Below are 14167 nucleotides of genomic sequence, written 5' to 3'. Positions count from 1 at the left end.
GCGCCACCTTCAGGCCGCTTTTCACAACACATTTTTGCCCACTACTCCTACAGTTTTGCCCCTAAAAACACGCAAATTGCTACACACTACACAGTATGTGTACACTCATGCCGCCACATTTCTTAGACCACCAAACAAAACTATACATTGCCCACACAACTAGGAACCAATCGCCGTTACAGCCCTCTTCTGTATACATGTGACCTACGGTCGCTTATCTCCCGATTAGGGAGTCTTACTGGTATTATCATCAATTTTTTTCAAGTATCATCAACATTGACCATCAGCATCAACAATAACGAGCGTCAACGAGAAACAGGACAGACACACACACACACACACACACACACACACACACACACACACCTCCCCTCTGCAGTGCTCTAGGCTGAAGGTGACTGATTTCTCTCTAAAAGCCTTCGACTATGATGGAAGACCTGATTTCTGTGATTATGGTAAGATTCAATTTCATATCACACACCATACAGTAAGAACTCCTCTAACTTTCCCCAGCAATACAATGAAAAAAAAAAACATTAAGAATATTATTATCCAGTATGACGTCCCGATGATACATATCGGCACGTTTTAATATCACGATATATCGTGGGTACGATATATTGTGACACCCCTAGTGATCATGATCTACAATATCTACAGTTGTGTGTGTGTGTGACTGTGGATGAACATACCTGAGTGTTCCAGATGTGGACACACTTGTCGAAGGATCCGCTGGCCAGGTGTCGCCCGTCGGGGCTGAAGGCCACGCTGTAGACGGGCTCCTGGTGTCGGGTGAGCGTGTGGATGCACACCCCTCGCTCCACGTCCCACAGACGCACCGTCGAGTCAAACGACGCGCTGGATGGATGGATGGATGGATGGATGGATGGATGGATGGGGGGCAGGAAGAGGAAGAATAGGGACATTATGTAAAGCGAGTCACAACGGCGAATGCCTCTCTGCAAGGATGCAAAATATTATTACAGGAGGAAGTGAAAAGCGCCGTGATTTGCATCTTAGACTGAGAAAAGGAAACCTAACTACGATATGTATTGTATGCTGGAGACACCTGTTACTGACAGTTTACTTTACATATGAACCACATTCAGGGGTTGACGCTTACTGTAAGGTGTCAAAAGGTCATGTTCTACTTAACCCATTAAGACCTGGAACTGTCTCATTTTTAGATTTTAGCTAAAAAGCATTATTTTACACCTTGGGCTGGCCTATTCAAAAATAGCAGATCTACAAGCTCATAGCGCGGCACCGAGTGCCGCGCTACGAGCTTGTAGATCTGCTATTTTTGAAAAATCGTGAAAATGTGTGCAAATATTTGAATATATATATTTTTCAAAGCGAACATTTTTAGCTCAAATCTTTGCTTCTGGGGGTCCCTGGAACAAAATATTTTGATGGGGATCTGCGGCCAAATACATATCATTTTGGGGGTCCTTGACGTGAAAAAGATTGAGCACCACTGATATAGAAACATAGGTTTTTCAGAATACTGTTGAGATTTAGGGGACATGTAGAATCGGCTTCAGGTCTCAATGGGTTAAGTAAGTAGGTTCCTGAGGGTTCCAAAGGGCAGGAGCCTATCTGCTGTTTCTGTAGCGTGAGACGGCATGATGTACAAGTACATCCCCCTGGACATGACGCTAGTATGTCACAGGGACTTAACCCCCAATCCAACCCTCTAAGGTAACGTTCACTTCACCAAAAACGTTTTTTTTTCTTTTTTTTTAATTATATCTGCTATTTTTGAACACTAAAAAAAAAACTTGAAAGTGTTTGGAAAATTTGGATTAAAAACCCCCCCACAAATCTTCTCTTCTGGGGATCCCTGCCACAAAACCTATTCAGATGGGGGTCCGCAGCCAAATACATATAGGGGTCCTTGACATAAAAATGTTTAAAGAACCACTGGTTTAAGTACTATTAGTGTTGTCTGTTACCTGGCCAGCATGAGGTTAGCACTGGGGTTGTTGGTTCCGGGCCCTGTGGGACTCCACTTGATGGTGTAGATCTCCTTGCTGTGGGCCTGCAGGTCATGCACACACTGGTCCTGCTTCATACTCCAGATCTGTCCCACCACGAGAGAGAGAGAGAGAGAGCAACACAGCAATGTTATTAAATACCTCCTCATTTTATTTTATACCTCCTCATTTTACTCAGGAAAGTGTAACAAATAGAGAGAGAGAGAGAGGGCGTGTGTGTGTGTGTGTGTGTGTGTGTGTGTGTGTGTGTGTGTGTGTGTGTGTGAGAGGCCATGGCGTGAGATGATGGGACTCATTTTGTCGACTAAAACTATGACGAAAAATGTTGGTAGACTTCCTTCTTTTTTTGACCGACGAAAACGACATTAAAACTAAGCTGTGAGGACTAAAACTTTGACTAAATATACTGGCAATTTCATCAACAAATAAAAACTAGAATAAAATGTTAGGGGGAGGCACTAGTGGAGAAGAGATCCAGTAGAACTAAGAACTAAGTCACTTTATGCTTCGGTTGCGCGTGGTTGTCACGCTCCGAAAATAGCCGATCTACAAGCTCACAACGCACCACAGGCGGCGCGTTGTGAGCTTGTAGATAAGGCTATTTTCGGCATGCAGCATTACGACGCCATCAAGGCCATCAAAAGTACATTTTAGTCGACTAAAATCAACTGGGGATTTAGTAAAAGTCGTTAAATGTTGTCGTTTTTTTCTATCGATTAGTCACCCCCTGGAGACTTGAATTCATGGATGTTTTATTGTTTTTGTCGCATTCCTAGGCAACCTAATAATTTGATGACCAGCGGACCGGTAGGCAGTGGTTCCGGTAGGAGGCACAAAGGAACCGCTGCCGGTCATCAAATTATCGGCTTAGGAATGCGACAAAAGATAAAACCTATGCATGAATTCAAGTCTCCATGGGGTGACTAATCGATAGGAGAAAAAAAAAGTAATTTTGAGGGTGAACTATCCCTTTAAGACAAAAATCTTCTGATATTTAGTCAACTAAAACTAGAATAAAAAACAAAACATTTCTGATCACTAAAATATGACTAAAACTAAATGAAATTTGATTCAAAAGACTGATTAAAACTACATCAAAATGTGCTGTCAAAATGAACACCGATGGATGGGACTACCGCAGTCAGGGTTGCCAGATCTGCGTATCATAATTTCCCCGCGATTTTATTTGAAAATAGCCGATCTACAAGCTCACAACGCGTCGCATCGCGACGCGTTGTGAGCTTGTAGATCGGCTATTTTCAAATAGCTGATGTACATGTTAAAGCGATCATGTGGCCCATAGACGCTTCTTTTGGGCTGGTTTTCCTAGACCTGGTTGCTTGTTTCTCTCACAGAATCTGGCAACACTGACCGCAGTGTGTGTGATATAGCCGTAGACACGGAGCGACTCATGATGTGTGTGTGATACGGTGCAGGCCACTGACCTTCAGTGTCATGTCATCGGAGCAGGAGGCCAATAGGCTCCCGGTTGGATCCCACTTGATGGCATTCACCTCATTCTGAACACACAGACAAATACAAGAGACCAACATGAATTGAAAATGGATCAACCCTCAACACGTCTGCAGTTAAAACTACATTTGAGCCACCAAGGATGGTGTAACACAGTGGTTCTCAAACTTTTTTCGTGCCAAGGACCCCAAAATTGAGTGAGTGAGTGAGTGAGTGTGAGAGAGAGATATATTGGACGAAGTGACGCGCTGTGAGCTTGTATATCTGCCATTTTTGAATAGCCTACATTAGGTGGTTGAAATGATTGCGATGCCGTTTTAACCCATTAAGACCTGAGGCGCTTCTTAACACATTGTGTGCCAGAGGTTTATTAAAATATTGTACGTGTTCAGTGCCTGCTATTCTTCCATCCACTTACGTTGATACGTTTCGTGCTGTAGAAGCCCCGACGCGGAAGTGCATGTAAACAAAGCGTGCGTGCGAGACGGCGGAGGGTCCCGACTAACGCCTGGAACAATAATATTTCTAACGCGATCCTCCATTGCAGAGTCGATCGCCGATCGAAAACGGCTCGCTTCCACCACGTTAACTCATATACTGCCTAGAACGACTAAAACGACTTCTGTCCATAAGCCATGCCTGCCAAGAACGACTAAAACGACTTAAAAAAAAAAAAAAAAATATATATATATATATATATATATATATATATATATATATATATATTTTTTTTTTAGATTTTTTTTTTTTTTTTTACCCAAAGACCAAGGAGATATGATTTTTCGAAGATATAGACTCCCATCCACTTCCTTGTTAACTTAAAACTTAAAAATTCTGTATCTCGGCTCCTGAGTACTTTTTTTTTTTCAATGAAAAATATGGCAGTGTTCAAACGCGGCCAGAAATAATTCTGGCAGTGAATGAGTTAAAAAGAAATGGAGATATTAAGCTTTTAGTCAAGGAGTTAACATTGGAGAGGCCGACCGGAAGGATTTTTGACATGGATCCACATCCGGCCTCTCCTTCTCAGAAAAAAATGGGTCAAAAACGGTACGGACCGTTTATGGCAGCCCCCGCATGGATTCTCAAAAACGGTCCGGACCGTTTTTGGCACACAATGTGTTAAAAATGTTTTTTAAATCCTAACAGTTTTTTGAAAAAAAAAAAAAAAAAAAAAAAAAAATGTTTTCAAGATTTTTCGAAAATAGCAGATCTACAAGCTCATAGCGCGGCACTCGGTGCCGCGCTATGAGCTTGTATATCTGCTATTTTTTAATAGCCAAAGACATCTAAAATGGATATCAAAAAGTCCAGAGTGCTTCCAAAGGCAGACGGAGAGAGAGAGCTTATTGTTGCTGGGGTTGATCATCGGCACTTAGCAATCTACAAGCCGAGCTTGTAGATCAGCTATTAACTCATTATGACATTTCTTCTACAGTTTTTGAAACGTTTAGCCTTTAATGATCAGCGCAAAATAGGGATGGACTACTAATGGATAATTATATTACATTATTTACGATCATAATAATGTTATAGTGATATTATTCATAGTAGCTATACAGTGTTTGTTCAGTAACAGGAGTCTCTCTCTGTCTCTCTGGCTCTTTAATAAGCAGGAAATGCATTTTCAGATAACAGTTTTATCCAATCAGGAGAAGTAACTCATAAAGGACACAGGATAAACAAGTGAAATTGGAAGTGATGACACAAAGAAATGAGCAGACAAAACTGAAAGTGGAACACTTGAAGCTGATAAATGGGGTTCCCTCTCTATATACAAAAATAGCAGATCTACAAAGCATAGCATATGAGCTTGTAGATCTGCTATCTTTTTTAAATCATGAACATTTTGTTCAAATAAAGAAATAAATAAATATTTAACTCCAATCTTTGCTTCTGGGGCCCCCGGAACAGAATATTTTGAGGGGGGGGGGGGGGTTCTTGACGCGACATACTAAAGCCTACACAACTTGTGCTATAACCACGCCCCCCTTCTGTGGCCAACGTGGAAGTGCCTCTGCCTACAACAACTGCGGGCTATTTCTTTAGCCCGTATCGTTTTTTGACCGCGACGGAGGCGCGCCGTCACAAGCGAACTTGAGCCACGTGAGGCACCACCGAGCGAGCTAAAGCGAGCAAGTTGCCGTGCCGAACGTTGCGAAGTTCGCTTGGGCCGACTCAGCGCCGTTCCCGAGTTATGCACCGATAGGCACAGAATAGTAAATCATGTTTTGGTGAGAGCGTTTGCCCCAACTGCCACTCAAAGTGGCTGCTGGCCAATAGGCTCTATGCACAGCAGCCATATTGTGAAGACATTCACAGGTGTTACCAATGATACTAATGAAGGCTCTGTTCCATTTAGTCTAGCACAGTGGTTTCCACGACCCCCATAACTCTGAGAGTGTACAAATGGAAACAAATGGAACCATTTGGTTCCATTTGTACACTCTCAGAGTTACACACCTGTAAGGGGCCATTTGGAAGCCCATGAGGGTCCCTGGACCCCAACTGTAGACCCACTGGTGTAACAGAGTCCATGCACAAGTGGTATAGGTTTTGGGATGACGCGTCTGACATGAAAAAGCTTTGAGCACCACTGATATAGCGACATACGTTCTTCAGAAAACCGTTAGGATTTAGAAGACATTAAGGTCTTAATGGGGCCTTACCGTGTGTCCCTGGAAGGTCTTGACGGGCCGGTCCTGGCCTAGTTTACACACATGGATGCACATGTCCGTGCTGCAGGACGCAAACGTGTTGTTGCTCTGCCAGTCCACGTCCAGTGCTGGTGCTGCAGTGTGTGGGACAGACAGACAGACGGGGGACATGAGGACATGAGGTAAGCCTGGATGTCTGGACACAGCTGCTAACGCTTTAATAGCTTTTAAGTCACGCCGTCTTTGTTGTTTGTGAAAGTGGCTTAATTGCAGTGGTGGAGAAAGCACTCACATTTTTTACTTAAGTAAAAGTATCAATACTGCATTGTAGAAATACTCATTGTGCAGAATGTAACATTTCACAAGTTTTCTAATGTATAAAATTGGGGGTCCTCCAAATTCTGAGGGGAGTGAGGGGAACATTAGCTTAAAAAAAATAGCCGATCTACAAGCTCATAGATCTGCTATTTTTGGCAAAGAGGTTTGATGTAGAGGGGAAAAAGCTAACCAAGTACAGAGCCAACGTTCACGTTTAGCATTGAGGCTTTAAGTGGTTAAATGTCTGATAATTACACATTAACGTGAATAAATAGAGAAGCTAATGTATAAAAGAAATCTATGAAAAAGTCTAATCTGCAACACAGTTTTGTACAATATGTAGTGGGGGTCCCTGCTTCATCTTTCTCTCAACTAAAGGGTTCTTGGCCTGAATAACGTTGAAGGCCCCTGGGTTACGAAATAAGGCATGCTGGCCCTCTATTGAATCCAAATGGCAGAGATCAGCCAAGGTGGCGACTGACAACTTGAATCCATGCTCACCTGAGTGGAAGGGAAACTGTTGCTTGGCCTCGCCTGTATGTGCATCCCAAATGATAGTCGTCTGGGGAGAGGGAGCAACGTTTTTTAGTGCCATTGGAAATTAAATCGAGCGAAACATCAGCAACCAGAATGCATGTCAGTGGTGGAAAAAGTACATTCTTTTTTTTACTTAAGTAAAAGTATCAATACTGCAGTATAGAAATACTTACAGGTTACAAGTAAAAGTAAGGTATTCAAAATGTACTTGAGTAAAAGTACAAAAGAATTGGTTTCAAAATGTACTTAAAGTACCAAGTAAAAGTACTCATTGTGCAGAATGTCCCATTTCATAAGTTCAAAATGTATACAAATCTTTTGAAAATAGCCGTTCTACCAGCTCACAATGTGTCGCGATTGTGAGCTTGTAGATCAGCTTTTTTCAAAAGGCCGAAATATATATATAGGGCTGAAGTGGTTAATGTATGTTTTGTAATAATCAAAATCTAAAAAGTAACTCAAGTTTTCAAATTATTGTAGTGGAGTAAAAGTATAACATTTGCCTCTGAGATGTAGTGGAGTAGAGGTAAAAGTATTGAAAATGGGAATTATTCCAGTAAAGTAAAAATTCCTCAAAAGTGTACTTAAGTACAGTACTTAAGTAAATGTACTTTAAACCACTGGCAATGATGAAACAGTAGCGATCCACATTTGTCCAACCTTGTCTACGCCGGCACTGAGGATGAAGTTTCCTTTCTTGTTCCACTTGAGCGCAAATATAGGACCCTTATGCTGCCCCAAGGTACTGGCCAGGTTACCTGGAAAGGTCACAAGAATTACAGAGGGATTTATTTAGTTAATATGACCGCTCATACGGGAGTTAACAAAAAAACAATCTATGCGTTATGGCGAGTGGTTTGCAACCTTTTACTGGATCAGAGCCCAATAGGCTCTATGCACAGCAGCCATTTTGGAGAGAAATTGGGCCCCTTCCTTGCTTCCTTCACAGGTGTTACCAATGATACTAATGAAGGCTCTGTTCCATTCTGGTCAAACAGAGTCAGGGTGCTGATGTTGTGCATGTTGGCTCACTAGAAATACTAGTGGGTCTCAAAGTGTGGTCCAGGGACCCTCATGGTTCCTTGAGAGGGTGTAACTCTGAGAGTGTACAAATGGAACCAAATGGACCCTTCCGGGTCCATTTGGTTCCATTTGTACACTCTCAGAGTTATGGGGGTCCTTGAAATTAATAAGAGGTTTCTCCCCGACAACATCGATATTTCATTGATTGTGTTCCAGCGGGGATCACTGGCACCAAGGTACGTCAACAAATCTTTCCACGTTTTTTTTTTTTAAAGAAAAAAATTCGCCATAATCTTATACGTACAATACGTTTTTTAACGTTATATTCTCATTAAAAGCGTAAGTGTAGTGAAGAAATGTTGTTGCCAGCAATATTGTGATCATTATTATATACTTTGTGTGAACAAATATATTATTCACACAACATATATAATTCCTCGTCTTTATTGTATTATCATGTGACGCTAGGCTGCGTCTTATGTGTCGTTATGCTGGTCTTCTTCCTTTTTGTTTTATAAGAAATACTGAAACATAAAATCATGTTTTGGCAATTATTTGGGTCCCACTTGCAATACCATTGCGGGCCACAAGTTCACTGAGTTAGGGAGGGCTAACTGCACTGTGACAGAAACACAGATTTTTTACCGTCTTTCGTCCATATTCTGGCGAAGCCGTCATAGGAGCCTGTTGCCAGCAGAGTGCCTTCACTCTGAAAGAGAAACAGACCGTTAATGTAGGTGTGTTGTAAGACTCTCGTTTATCCCATTAAGACCTGGAACGCATCTGTGTCACTTTAGACTTCCTTGGCTATTCAAAAATAGCAGATATACAAGCTCATAGCGCGGCACCGAGTGCCGCGCTATGAGCTTGTAGATCTGCTATTTTCGAAAAATTGTGATTTTATTTTCCCCACGATTCTTTTCAAAAAAGAAAAAGATGTAAGAATCGCCTCAGGTCTTAATGGGTTATGCACAACACCTGTGGTCGATATATTATGGTTTCTAACAGTCGCACAGACAACCATATAGTTTAAAGCTGCACTATGTAACCTTCTCTTCTAACCGGGATTTGAACCTGGTTTCCTGCTTAAGTGCTGACATTTTTTACCATAGAGTTAATAAGAGCCTGCTTGCTCAGGGGATAAATTGAATCTTGACCATAAGGTCAAGGTTCGTGTCACATCGTGTCAAGGGTGAGACATGACCTTTGACACAATCTAAATGAAAAGAGCAGGGAGACAAAATACAACCACCCCAATTGTATCATTTATATTGTATTAACATACTCTACCATACAGATTGGACAAAATGACATTTTATTAATTAAAAACAAAAGTTACATAGTGCCTCTTTAATATACAGTAAATGACTCATCAATAAGCTTACAGACAGACAACAGACAGCCAGAGAGGCAGACTGGGTGAGAGCAGAGAGGTTTTATTGCACCCGTGTGAGTGGGACAACACGTGGCCATCTAGAAGAGTGTGTGTGTGTGTGTGTGTGTGTGTGTGTGTGTGTGTGTGTGTGTGTGTGTGTGTGTGTGTGTGTGTGTGTGTGTCGGTTCTAAAAGAAAGTTCATCTGGACATATCACCCTGCTCCCATCTTGTTTTATGATTGGTTCACAGAATCAATTGCGTAGGTTTTGTGATAACAATGTGTGGAGCATAACCACATAATTCAACCTCTGTTAGTCTCTGTTAGGTGGAAACCTCATATGTCCAGAACTGTTACTTTTCAGGATTCAAATTCAAAAATACCTTAAGTAGCAGATCTACAACCTCGAAAAGCGTTGCTTCGGGGCCGCGGTTCGAGCTTGTGGATCTGCTTCCACAAGATCAAGTCGGGCGTTAATTTACGACAAAAACACAAAAAGTTAACCTATGGAGAGGCCTAAGAGGTTTCTGCCCGACAGCAACGATATCAGTAAATGTGCAAATGACAATTCACAGGAACAAATTTGTAATGCATTTTAGATGCTTACTATTATGAACATAAAAGCCTGAATGACACAGTTTGGAAGGTTAATGTGGATCTGGGTTTCCAGCATGAAGGGAGAAAGACCAGAACACGACAGAAGGATCTGGGGTTTGTATTTTCTCTAAGATGGGAGTGACTCCACCACACGTATCCGGTTCACAAGGACAGCCAAGGAATGCCTTTGGCAGCCGCGGTAGTCACATGCGTCAACACACACACACACACACACACACACACACACACACACACACACACACACACACACACGTAAATACTATACTTGTGAGGACATCAACATTTTAGGGCGGTGATTTTAGGAATGTCATTTAGATGTTTTTTTGGGGGGGTGCCATTATTAAACCTAACCCCTTAAGTCGAAAACACACTCACGACATGCGCTTGTAGATCGTTTATTTTTGGTGCACGGGAATGAGCGTGCAACTAAGTATAAGCCCAAGCTCTAAACGTTAACGTCTAAAAGCCTAATCCTAAACCTGCATCCAAACCAGGAAAACAAAACAAGGAAAATGGTCCTCAGAATGTCTTATTTCTCTTAATTCTACTATACTTGTGGGGACATTTGAACCCTCACATGTATAGTAATACACACACACACACACACACACACACACACACACACACACACACACATTCCACTAGATTAGATTACGAGAAACTGCAGTCACTGCAACACAGACACATACACATTCCATTTCCTCTGTACTCTGCACTACAACCACACACACACACACACACACACACACACACACACACACACACACACACACACACACATTTGTATTACTATACTTGAGAGGACATCAACATTTTAGGACGGCATAGAAAAATGCTGAACACAGCCAAAAAATAGCCAAGGAATATCTGAACAATAGCCTATAAACAATTTTGGTGTTTGTGTGACATCGCCGCACAACAAATGATAAAATAGGGGAAACTTCTAACCCTAACTACCTAATCTGAATCTTATTGTAATAGTAAACACATCTCTAAAAATCTTTTTTCAACAATAAAACAGGCATTTCTTTCTCACGAGGACCAGGAAAACAGTCCTCAGTCACAAAGTCTTATTTTTCACATTCTACTATACTTGTGGGGACATTTGGTCCTCACAGGTATGGCAATACACACACACTCACATTCCAGTCCAAGGAGGTGACGTCTTTGTTGCTGGGGACGTCCTGCCCCCCCTCTCGTATGCAGTGTCTCAGCACCAGCTGGGTGGAGCCCCCCGTGCTGGTGTTCTCACTCAGGTTCCAGATACGTGCTGTCGAGTCCCCGGACCTGCACACACACACACACACACACACACACACACACACACACACACACACACACACACACACACACACACACACACACACACACACACACACACACACAGGTATTACGATACTTGTGAGGTTAACTACATTTTACGATGGTGATTTTATGAATGCCTTTTTTTTGGGCGGGGGGGTCATTTGTATCCACTTAACCCATTAAATCCGGGAACGAATCTGTCATTTTAGATTTCTTTGGCTATTCAAAAATAGCAGGTATACAAGCTCATGAGCTTGTAGATCTGTTTTTTAAATAAATTGTGATTTTGTTTTGCAAATCTTTGAATATATATTCTCAAATCTTTGCTTCTGGGGGGTCCCTGCCCTGGAACAAAATATTTTACAAATGTTCAAAAAAATATATATTCAAAGATTTGCACAAATGTTCACGATTTAAAAAAAATAGCAGATCTACAAGCTAGATCTGCTATTTTTGAATAGCCAAAGAAATCTAAAAATCACAGAGATGCTCCATTTTAACTCGGTTAAAATGGAGTTTGAAGTTGCAATGGGTTTTTGTATAGGAAGGGGGCGTGTCTGATAAAATGAATATCAAATATCTAAATACGGAATCAAGGAACTTATAACTAATAACTGTCTGGGGGGAAAACAAAAAAGCCTGAGTAGACATTTAAATGAAATATCCCTTTAAATCATCACAGAGCATCTGACTGTGTACAGAGGAGAGACAAAGAGAAGAACAGGACGGAGAGAGAGTGTGTTTTTTTTTTTTAGACTGACCCGGATGCGAGCAGGTCATTCACTGGGTTCCAGGCACAGATAAAGACTTCAGACTCGTGGCCCCGGAGCACCATGGCCTTGTTCTGGGGGATTTCCACGTCGTTGTCCACCTCCATCATCTCTGCATGGTGGTCTACAGGGAGGAAGGAAAAGGGAGGGACAAGACAGACAAAAGTGAATGTTCACCCGTCCTTCTGGTGCAGGGGGGGGGGGGGGCAATAGGCTCCATGCACAGCAGCCATATTGGAAAGAAATTGGGCCTCTGCCTCTTCCATACTTCCAGCACAGGTGTTACCAATGATACTAATGAAGGCTCTGTTCCATTCTGGTCAAACAGGGTCAGGGTGCTGATATTGTTGCATGTTGGAACACTGGAAAGTGGGTCTCAAAGTGTGGTCCAGGGACCCTCATGGTTCCTTGAGGAGGGTTCAAATGGCCCCTTACGGGTGTGTAACTCTGAGAGTGTACAAATGGAACCAAATGGACCCGTAAGTCCATTTGTACACTCTCAGAGTTATGGGGGGCCACTGTGCTACACTAAATGGAACATAGCCTTAATTAGTATCATTGGTAAAACCTGTGAAGGAAGTAAGGAAGAGGCCCAATTTCTTTCCAATATGGCTGCTGTGGATAGAGCCTATTTTACAAATGGCTACTAAATCAGTAGTTCTCAAAGATATTTGTGCCAAATGAAATATATTTGGCCTTGGACCCCATCTGAAAATGTTTTGTGCCAGTGACCCCCAGAAGAGAAGATTTGTGGTATAAAAAAAACATACTGACATTTTTTCAATTGTTTGTTTACCTCTGTAAGCTGTTACCTTTTACCCTAAATATATTCTTGCAAGGCAAAAGTGCGACATCTAGTGGCCAAATGTTTTCTAGAGCAAAGTGCAGAGAGACATGAGGTGACAGTCGTGAAGAGTTATAACAACGGTTGTGACGTTTGTTATAATTTCAATTAGTTTGCTTAAATCCAGCATTAAAAAAAAAATAACGTTTTGGTCAACTGGCCATCATCTGCCAACTTCCTCTGCTACCTGTCCAGTGTACGCAGGTGATGAAAAAGACTGGTATCTATCTACTACATCCAGCATACAAACAGGGAAACGAACGAGGAGCGCTTCCTATTCTGGGTTTCTATTTATTACTTCTCTCAAGCTGTGTGCTCTGGCACTCATTCATGTGTAACAGTGTGTGTGTGTATATATACTTAACCCTGGCTGTGGTACAACTCTGTGTGGCGTAGCAAACTGTTTCTTCACCTATCAGTTGAAAGAATCACATTTGTCTGTTCATGAGGAAGAGACATTGCTGGACCTGACTCTCCTTTTACACTTTCTGTCTGTCTGTCTGTCTGTCTGTCTGTCTCTCTAGGCTGGTTAAGATAGGCCTTCCAAAACATGGGAGGAGGATTAGACAGGACTAAAAAATGCTCAAAAATCCGCTACTTGTTATCTGCATTTGTATGATAATATGTTTGAATTGATGTTGACAGGGAAAGAGGTTAAATGTGTCTGTGTGGTTTTATAAATATTGAAGCAAAAAAGGTGTTAACAAGAGCTTGTTGTGACTCAATAATGACTACATTGGATCCATTGGGACACAGGTTATGTTTTATACATTTCCTGAAACGTAATATAAGATATCGTCTCTGTCGGGTGGAAACCTTACATGTCCGAAACTGTTAACTTTTCAGGATTTAAATTCAAAAATAGCAAAAGTAGCAGATGTACAAGCTCATGGATCAAGAGCTTGCCTTGTGGAGCTACTACTTTTAATGCTTTTGGGTGACGCTGTAGTATCAAGTATGATCAAGTAGGGCTTTAATTTACAAAGAAATCACAAAAAGTAAAAATATGGAGACAGCGACGATGTGTCTTGCGGTGAGTGTGGTGTTCGTGGGTGTTCGTGGGTGTGTGTGTGTGTGTGTGTGTGTGTGTGTGTGTGTGTGTGTGTGTGTGTGTGTGTGTGTGTGTGTGTGTGTGTGTGTGTGTGTGTGTGTGTGTGTGTGTGTGTGTGTAGCTCCGCAGAGGGGATGTGTGTGGAGGAGACTCCGTGTTCCTCTCAGGAAATGAAACAGCACGGAGGAGGGAAATGTCAC

The 14167-nt window shown here is 41.9% G+C and overlaps 1 protein-coding gene across 1 annotated transcript in view; it reads right to left on the bottom strand.

The window, feature by feature from the left end:
* LOC311044748 (F-box-like/WD repeat-containing protein TBL1XR1) overlaps positions 1-14167 on the bottom strand; it is a 30161-nt gene that overhangs the window by 2403 nt on the left and 13591 nt on the right. Inside the window, exons 6-14 of the mRNA XM_084056510.1 lie at positions 12064-12196; positions 11140-11284; positions 8651-8714; positions 7643-7740; positions 6947-7007; positions 6140-6261; positions 3443-3517; positions 1956-2083; positions 693-858 (exon numbers count right to left, since the gene is read on the bottom strand). Coding sequence (XP_083912636.1) covers positions 693-858; positions 1956-2083; positions 3443-3517; positions 6140-6261; positions 6947-7007; positions 7643-7740; positions 8651-8714; positions 11140-11284; positions 12064-12196 — 992 coding nt within the window. The remainder of the gene's footprint in view (positions 1-692; positions 859-1955; positions 2084-3442; positions 3518-6139; positions 6262-6946; positions 7008-7642; positions 7741-8650; positions 8715-11139; positions 11285-12063; positions 12197-14167) is intronic.

The sequence above is a fragment of the Gymnoscopelus microlampas genome (genome assembly GCF_963454915.1).
Source record: "Gymnoscopelus microlampas genome assembly, chromosome: 5".
In the NCBI taxonomy this organism is placed as follows: Eukaryota; Metazoa; Chordata; class Actinopteri; order Myctophiformes; family Myctophidae; genus Gymnoscopelus; species Gymnoscopelus microlampas.
This window is presented reverse-complemented; position numbering and strand designations above follow the sequence as displayed.